Source organism: Carlito syrichta, unplaced genomic scaffold (assembly GCF_000164805.1).
Source record: "Carlito syrichta isolate Samal-C Ts95f unplaced genomic scaffold, Tarsius_syrichta-2.0.1 Scaffold303358, whole genome shotgun sequence".
NCBI classification, from domain to species: Eukaryota; Metazoa; Chordata; class Mammalia; order Primates; family Tarsiidae; genus Carlito; species Carlito syrichta.
The window spans coordinates 22170-31365 of NW_007247454.1; the positions used below are offsets into that span (position 1 = coordinate 22170).

Here is a 9196-nt window from a genome sequence, read left to right on the forward strand (position 1 = left end):
ACTCACCTCAGCCTCCCAAGGCACGGGATTACAGGCTGAGCCACTGAGCCCGGCTTCTCATTCAGTTTTAATAAATTTGTACAAGTCAAAAAAAAAAAAGGTCTGGGCACAGTAGCTCAAGCCAGAAATCCCAGCACTTTGGGAGGCTGAGGTGAGGGGATTGCCTGAGTCCACGGGTTCAAGAATAGCCTGGGCAACCTGGCGAGACCTCATTTCTACAATAAATCAAAAAGTTAGCAGGGATTGGTAGCACTCACCTGTAGTTCTGGCTACTTAGAAGGCTGAGGTGGAAGGATTGCCTGAGCCCAGCAGGTAGACGCTGGGGTGAACATGAGCGTGCCACTGCACTCCAGCCTGGGTGACGGAATGAGACTCCAACAAATAAAATAAAATAAAATAAAATAAATAAAATAAAATAAAATAAAATAAAAAAGATTTATCCCATTTCTTTTCTTCCAGACTCATCCCTGTGAGCCTATCTAGATCTGTGGAGACTGGGTTTTCTGCTTGCCAGAACAACTGTCATACCTTATGTGCAGTTTTTGGTCTTTCAATAGTCTTTATTTTTTTTTATTGAACACTCTTCAGTTTTTAAAATGTTAAACTTATTTAAGAGTTTTAATGACATGTTCTATAGAAAAGCCATCTTTTGTATTTCTGCTAAGAAAAATATATTTCTAGCATTTCTCACATATGAACCAAAGGGGCAATTTGTTTTTTTGAGTCGGAGTCTCACTCCGTCGCCCAGGCTGGAGTGCAAGTGGCCTCAACCTGCTGGGCTCAGGTGATCCTTCTGCCTCAGCCTTATAAGTAGCTGGAACTAAAGGCATGCGCCACCATACCCAGCTAATTTTTTTATTTATTGTAGAGACGAGGTCTTGCCATGTTGTCAGGCTGGTCTCGAACCTCTGGGTTCAGGCAATCCTCTCAGCTCTGAAAAGGGACAATTAGCTTTTGACAACGCCAATGGCTTACAACTGTCGTTATAATTCACATGTATTCACATGGATCCACAAACAATAAGAAAGTCTTTACATTTTCTAAAACGATCAAACTGACTAATTTTTCTTGATTTATTGTAGAGATGAGTTATCGCCAAGTTGCCCAGGCTGGTCTCGAATCCTGGGCTCAGGCAATCCTCTCTCCTCGGCCTCCCAGTGCTGGGATTATAGGCGTGAGCCACCGCGCCCGGCCAAGTACCATCTTTTAATTCTCCTTACAACCCTATGCAGCAGGTATTACTATTAATAATGAGAAACATAGTCAAAGACCTCCAACCAGTGAATAACGGAACTGAGATTCAAGTCCTCAGAGCATCCGCTGTTTGTTTCTTCGGGGCTGGGATGGGTGAAGGGAGGGTGCATAATCCACTCCTTGCAGGGCGCACAAGCAGGAAGTGGCTACAGTCTCGCCGTGGTTTCTGCTTTTGCTCTCCAGCGGGGCCCGGCGCCGCGCGGCTGCTCCGCCAGTGGCTGCCAGCTCTGGCAAACCGGCTTCGCCTGTCGCCTGCGGCTCGAGCGTGGTTTCCCTCCTGCGCTGAGCCAGGGACACCCCGCCTCTCTGCCAACCCCGATTCTGGGGTCCGCCCGCATCGGACCCATCCCTGAAACTCAGCTCAGGGCGCTTCGCTGCGCGCTCCGGGAAGCAGCGGCCGCTCATCCTCCACCCCCGGTTCCGTTTCCTGAAAACATCTTTCCTAAGTCTAAAGCGCCAGAAGCAGCAAACACGAGCCGGGAGCAGGGTAGGCCCAGCTTCCGCGGGAATTCTGCCGGGCGGTCGCGGCCGGGCCGGAAGGCGTCACGGGGCCGGCAGACCCGGCGGGCGGGATCGGGAGGCGGGGCGGGCGCGGCTGGGCGGGACTGGGAGGCGTGTCCCCCTAGGCACCGCCCAGATCGTGCGTAATTTGGCGGCAAACTCCACGGGCTCGTCTCACCGCGGGAGTTATTAATCTCGCGAGAAGTGCGTTTCGCCCGTCCCCGAGTCCCGCGGAGAGTTCCGCACAGCGTCTGTAGTGTCTGCAGCGGTGAGCTCGGGCTGTGGGTGAGGGCCCCGAGGGAGGGAGCGTGGGGAGCTGGATGGAGTGGCGGAGAGGAGGGTGCCACGGTGGCTGGAGCGTGGGGCAGAGGCTCACGGCGGCAGTAGCGAGATCCGGGGGCACTGCCCTCCGTGGGGCCCTGTCCGTCGACGGAGCGCCCCTCACGCATCGCCGGCCCTGCGCAGCGGTGTGGACTGGGAAGGGGTATTCGCTTTTAGGGACGCGGGGCCCCAGCCCGCGGGGCGTTTGACGGCGGGGACGCGCCTCTCCCGGCGTGGTGCGGGGGCGGTGGAGGGCGTGGGTCCCACGACGGGCGGAGACGCCGCCTACCTTCCGGGACCCGAGGGCTCCGGCTGTGCCTGGCCACACGCCCGTCGGAGCCCGGGGCTCGGGAGCGGGAAGCGTGTGTCCTGGCGCTCTTCTGCCCCGCCCCCAACACGAGGGCTCCTGCCGGGACGTCCCGGGCCCGCCACCGCGCCGTGATCCCAGGCTGGACTGGGCCGCGTGAGGCCCGAAGGAGAACAGAGCCAGGGGAGGCGTTCCAGATGAAGTTCGAGCTCGCAGCGGGGAGGCCTCGACAGCCCCCAGCTCTCAGAAGTCCAGCTGCAACGTGGAAGACGGGTGGAAGCAGGAACCCGAGATGGTCGTTGAGGAGGGGTGCGGAGCGGACAGGCAGGCAGGAAGAGGTGCCAGGCCATGTTAGGATTCCCACGCCGGTCAGGGCATTGGGAAAGACCGGAGCCCTGGGCCTCCCAGAGGCGGAGTGGAGTGGCGACAGGAGCCAGGCAGGGCCGCAGGAAGTGGTACCAGCGCGTCATTGCGAGTAAACGAGGATTCATGAAGAAGAGTGCCTGGGATGGAGTCGGGGTGCTTCACCACCTCATTGGAAGATGACCCTGCAGGGAAGACCTGGAGGCGCGTCCAGAGAGGGAATGAGCCAGGGGAGCGATGGTGGCTTACAAGCCAAGGAAGAAGGATGGACTGGCTTATGTTGCTGAGGCACCGACTAAGGTGGAACTGAACGTATTCTTTCCAGCTCTACACGAGGACAGTTCCGCTTTATTCAAAGGAAACCTTGCCTGAAGACCAGCATGTAGGTGGACTTTTTAGAAAGCTAGCCTCCTTGAAGCAGAGGAAGGACCTGGACACACCCTTCTGGGTCACAGCTTAAACCATCTGAAAAGCCAGTCAGCATTTTATAGTTGGGGAACTCAGTAGGTGAGGAAAATTAATTTGTTTGTGATGGTAATTGTACAATTTCCTCCCCAGAGGGAAAGATGTTAGACCCACAGGAGAATGGCGTTATTGACCTGCCCAACTATGAATATGTGGAAAGTGAAACTTTTCCTCCTTTCCCACCTCCAGCCTCTCCAGAGAGAGACAGAGAAGGAATGGAACCTGATGAAGGTCTGTAGAGAGTGTCACAAAGTGGCCCATGCTCAGTTCTCTGTGTATAAGTTTAGAAGTGACACGTTTTACAAATAAGCTTGTATGACCTGAGTATAGCAGTACTGAAGTGTGGTATGTTTCTCCAGAGTCAGGGAGGGCAGCACCTGTTCCTGTACCCCCAAAGAGAACAGTTAAAAGGAATATACCCAAGCTGGATGCTCAGAGGTACGTTTACTATTTGATTATACATTTTCTTTATTAATTTTTTTGAGTCGATGTCTTATTCTGTCACCCAGTCTGTAGTCTAGAATACAGTGGCACAATCACAACTCACTGCAGCCTCAACCTCCTGGGCTCAAGTGATCCTCCCACTTCAGCCTGCTGAGTAACTGGTACTACAGGCATATGCCTCCATACCCAGCTAATTTTTTGATTTTTTGTAGAGAGGAGGTCTCACTATGTTGCCTAGGCTGGTCTTGAACTCCAGGGCTCAGGCAGTCTTCCGCCTTAACCTCCCAAAGGTGCTGAGATTACAGGCAAGAGCCACTATTCATGGCCTACATTTTCTTTATATTCGTTGTTTTTTTTATTTTTTTATTTGAGTTGGAGTCTCACTCTGTTGCCCAGACTGGAGTGCAGTGGCCGCTCCCGGCCACCGCAGCCTCGACCTGCTGGGCTCCGGCGATCCTTCCGCCTCAGTCTTCCAAGTAGCTGGAACTACAGGTGTGCGCTACCACGCCCAGCTAATTTTTTGATTTATTGTAGAGATGAGGTCTCACCAAGTTGCCCAGGCGGGTCTTGAACCCGCGGGCTCAGGCAATCCACTCACCTCAGCCTCCCAAAGGCACGGGATTACAGGCTGAGCCACCGAGGCCAGCTTCGTTGTTTTTCTTCTAATGTTATGAGCTTTGGTTGGGATAATTTGGAGATCTGATACTTTTAAAAACTTTCTTTTTAGTTCAGAAAATATATTTTTATGGTATTGGTTTGGACATGACTGGAAAACTTAAAAGTTCAAAACATATTTATGTTCACAGATTAATTTCAGAGAGAGGGCTTCCAGCCTTAAGGCATCTGTTTGATAAGGCAAAGTTCAAAGGTAAAGGTCATGAGGTAAGAAATGGCTGATTTTTATCTTAGATTTTTGTTTTTGAAAATAGTAAAACTGGGCCTATTCTTGGGAATCTCAGAATGCTTTATAAATACAGTTGTTAATCATTTTCTCTATTGAGGAACAGTTGTAATGTAGTGAAAGGTCACTGTATGAAGAATTAGAAAGCTTGTCTTGGGTTCCTTCATTTTTGCCACTTGAACTATATAGCTTTAGGCAAGTCACATCTAGATTTCCTTTTTTTTTTTTGAGTGAGTTGGGGTCTCACTCTGTCACTCAGGCAGGAGTGCAGTGGTACAGTCACAGCCACCATAGCCTCAACCAGCTGGGCTTAGGCGATCCTTCTGCCTCAGTATTCCAAGTAGCTGGAACTATCGGCATGCGCCGCCATGCCAGGCTAGTTTTTTGACTTACTATAGAGATGAGGCCTCACCAAGTTACCCAGACTGGTCTCGAGCTCCTGGTCTCAGGCAGTCCTCTCACCTCCACCTCCCAAAGTTCTGGGATTAGAGGCGTGAGCTAGCATGCCTGACTGTATCTGTTTCTACATCGCATTTTGTGCTTTATAATTTAGAGAAATAAAATTTGCTTTATCTACCCCAAAGACTGATTTTAAGTTTCATGAGGGCAAGGACTCTGCCTGTATTGATCACTTATGTGTCCCCAAGGCATAACACACAGTGCCTGGTTCATAATAGGCATCAGTAAGGTGTGGCGGCTCATGCCTGTAATCTCAGCACTTTGGGAGGCCGAGGTGAGAGGATTGTCTGACCCTTGGGTTCGAGGTCAGCCTAGGCAACTTGGTAAGACTTCATCTTTACAATAAATTAAGAAAAATTAGCCGGGTGTGATGGCTCATGCCCATAGTTCAGCTGCTTGGAAGACTGAGGTGGAAGGATCATCTGAATCCAGCAGGTCGAGGCTGCGGTGGCCATGAGCATGCCTCTGCACTCCAACTTGGGTGAAAAAGTGAGCCTCCGACTCAAAAAAATTAGCCAGGCGTGGTGGTGCATGCCTGTGGTTTCAGCTACTTTGAAGGCTGAGGCAGAAGGATTGCCTGGGCCCAGCAAGTCAAGGCTGCGGTGGCAGTGAGCGTGCCACTGTACTCCAGCCTGAGCGACAAAGTGAGATTCCCAACTCAGAAAAAAAAAGGAAGACATTTAGTAGCTGTCAATCACTGTACAGATGCACATTTTAAAATTCTCTTGCATCATGAGGGAGAGCAGAAAGAAAATTGTCTTCGAATCATGTAGGAGTGTAGATATAATTTTTGCAGATAAAGTGTTTTAAATATATTCTTTTGTTTTTAACCTGTGGGGTAGGTGTGGCTCCCATAGTGAGTACTTCTTAGATGTGGCATGAAGGATACCTGGGCAAGGAGAAGGCACTGGAGGCAGAAGCAGCACAAAGACTGGCAACATCCATAGGATGAGGTGATATTAGCCTGGTGGGTTAGTAGCAGAGAGATGGACACATGAGACTTGTAATGATTGGATGTAAGTAAAACATAATCCCAAGACTTCAAATCTGGGAGGCTGAAAAGTTGTCTATTTACTCAGCTCCAGTGAATGTGAGAGAATATAACCCTATAATCTGTTTTGCCACAACACTAAACAAATTAGCTTTTTTTTTTTTTTTGAGTCAGAGTCTCACTCTATCACCCAGGCTAGAGTACAGTGGCGTGCTCATGGCCATCACAACCTTGACTTGCTGTTCAGGTAATCCTTCCATTTCAGCCTTCCAAGTAGCTAGAACTACAGGCATGTGTCACCACGCCTTGCTAAGTTTTTGTTTATTGTAGAGATGAGGTCTTGCCATGTTGCCCAGGCTGGTCTCGAATTTGTGGCCTCAGGCAATCCTCTTGCCTCTGCCTCCTGAAGTGTTGGGATTACAGGTATGAGCCACCACTCCAAGCGCCAGATTAGGATATTTTAAAAACCATACCCAGTTTTATTGCTCTTGTTAAATTTTTTTCTTTTTTTGGAGTTGGAATTTCACCCTGTTGCCCAGGCTGGAGTGCGGTGGCATGCTCAAGGCCACTGCAGCCTCAACCTGCTGGGCTCAGGCAATCCTTCTGCCTTAACCTTCCAAGTAACTGGAACTATAGGCGTGTGCTACCACACCCGGCTTATTTTTTGATTTATTGTAGAGACAAGGGCTCACCAAGTTGCCTAGGCTGGTCTCAAACCCCCGGGCTCAGGCAGTTCTCTCACCTCGGCTTCCCCAAGTGCTGAGATTACAGGTTGAGCCATCGCGCCTGGCCAAAATTTTTATGTAGTAGTGATGTATTGGTGCTTTGAACTTACAAGGTCCTAGTCATATTCATAATAAGCCCTTATTAAAATAAGTAGGCCAAGGAGTTTGAGAGCAGCCTGGGCAACAAAGCAAGACCTTGTCTCAACAAAAAAAATTAGCCAGGTATGGCGGCCTGAGTCTATAGTCCCAGCTACTCTGGAGGGGGAGGTGGAGGGATGTCCTGAGCCCAGGAGGTTGAGGCTGCGGTGAGTCGTGATCATGCCACTGCACTCCATCCTAAACAACAGAGAAACTCTGTCTAAAAAACAAAACAAAGAAACTCAAAATAAGTAGGCCCAGAATAGTGGCTCACACCTGTAATCCTAACTCTTGGGAGGCCAAGGCGGGAGGACTGCTTGAGCCCAGGAGGACTGCTTGAGCCCAGGAGTTCAAGACCAGCCTGAGCAACCTCACCCCTATGAGTATGACTGTCGTGGCATGCACCCGTTGTCCCAGCTACTAAAGAGGCTGAGGTGGAAGGATTGCCTGAACCTATTGTACCATTGTACTCTAGCCTAGAGTACAGTGAGATCTCGACCAAAAAAAAAATGCTGAGTTGATAGTCATTTCTTCATTGAGTGAGGCTCTGAGACTTGACTCTAACTAATCTTCTGTACTTTGCCCTTGAAAAGTCTACTTTCTCACAATATGGAATCCTCACCACTTTTTTCTCCATGTATACCCTGGGGCTCACTCTAGTTTTTCTCTTGTGTTCCTTGGGTCTAACGTGACATTGTGAGGTGGCTACTTCCAACAACTGGAAAATATCCAAAGGGAAGAATGAGAAGACTTTGTATTCTTAGTGTTACACACAGTGTTTAGTCATTGGTAGTAGAGTTGATTGTCTTGACCATTTACTTATGGACTAGGTAAAACAACAGTGCTAACGTTTGTGTTTATGTTTATTCTTTGTCAGGCACTTTACTTGTATTAATCCTTATAATAACCCTATGAGGTATGTATATTATTATTATTTTTTTTTGAGTTGGAGTCTCACTCTGTCACCCAGACTGGAGTGCAGTGGCCGCTCCCGGCCACCGCAGCCTCGACCTGCTGGGCTCTGGCGATCCTTCCACCTCAGCTTTCCAAGTAGCTGGAACTACAGGCGCACGCTACCACACCCGGCTGATTTTTGATTTATTGTAGAGATGAGGTCTCGCCAAGTTGCCCAGGCTGGTATTGAACCCACGGGCTCAGGAAATCCACTCACCTCAGCCTCCCAAAGCGCGGGATTACAGGCTGAGCCACTGAGCCCGACTATATTATTTTCTTTTCTTTCTTTCTTTTTTTTTGGAGTTGGAGTCTCACTCTGTCACCCAGAGTGGAGTACAGTGGCACACTCCTGGCCACCGCAGCCTCAACCTGCTGGGCTCCTGCGATCCTTCCGCCTCAGCCTTCCAAGCAACTGGAACTATGGGCGTGCACTACCACACCCAGCTAATTTTTGATTAATTGTAGAGATGAGGTCTCGCCAAGTGGCCCTGGCGGGTCTCGAAGCCGCTGGCTCAGGCAGTCCATTCACCTCGGCTTCCCAAAGCACTGGGATTACAGACTGAACCACTGAGCCTGGCCTTGTATATTATTTTCATTTTGTTTTATTTTTCATTTTAATTTGAGTTGGGGTCTTACTCTGTCATTCAAGCTGGACTCCATTGGCATGTACATGGCTTACTGCAGCCTCGACCTAGGCTCAAGCAGTCCTCCCACCTTAGCCTCCCAAGTAGCTGGGAATATAGGCAAGCACCACCATGCCTGGCTAATTTTTCATAGAGATGAAGTCTTGCTATGTTCTTAGGCTGGGCTTGAACTTCTAGGATCAAGCAATCCTCCTGCCTGGCCCTGCCAAAGTGCTGGGATTATGAGTGTGAGCCATCATGTCTTAACTTTCCCAATTTTTAAAAACTTGTATTCTGTTTACACTGCAAATCTCTAAGGCCTTAATAAATATTCTTCTTAAACTTCCTTCTAAAAGTTTTCAACCTTGTAAAATGACAGCAGTGACTTCAGCATTGCTTTTCAATTTTCAGTTTTGCTGACAGGGTTAGTTGTGGAATGAGTCTCCTTTTTAGCATTTTTATTTTTATGTGCCAGGCTGAAGACTTGAAGACGTTAATCAGACATATGGAGCACTGGGCACATAGGCTGTTCCCTAAACTGCAATTTGAGGATTTTATTGACAGAGTTGAATACCTGGGAAATAAAAAGGAAGTTCAGGTAAGTGTTGAGATTATCGTGAATATCACTCACAATGCTAAATAGTTCAAGGGTAAATTTAGTTGTTGCTAAATTGCTGCTTGGGGGCTTCATTTTGAAATCTGCCTTGATAGAGAGGGATTTTTTTGTGTTTTTTTTTTTTTTTTTTTGGT

General features: G+C 48.9%; 1 protein-coding gene across 1 annotated transcript in view; it reads left to right on the forward strand.

The window, feature by feature from the left end:
• Positions 1–3308: 3308 nt before the first annotated feature.
• The window catches only part of TIPIN (TIMELESS interacting protein), an 18039-nt gene continuing 12151 nt past the window's right edge, over positions 3309–9196 (forward strand). The window contains exons 1-4 of the mRNA XM_008058471.2: positions 3309–3442; positions 3571–3649; positions 4462–4537; positions 8922–9044. Of these exons, the coding sequence (XP_008056662.1) occupies positions 3313–3442; positions 3571–3649; positions 4462–4537; positions 8922–9044 (408 nt within the window). The 5' untranslated portion in view covers positions 3309–3312. The remainder of the gene's footprint in view (positions 3443–3570; positions 3650–4461; positions 4538–8921; positions 9045–9196) is intronic.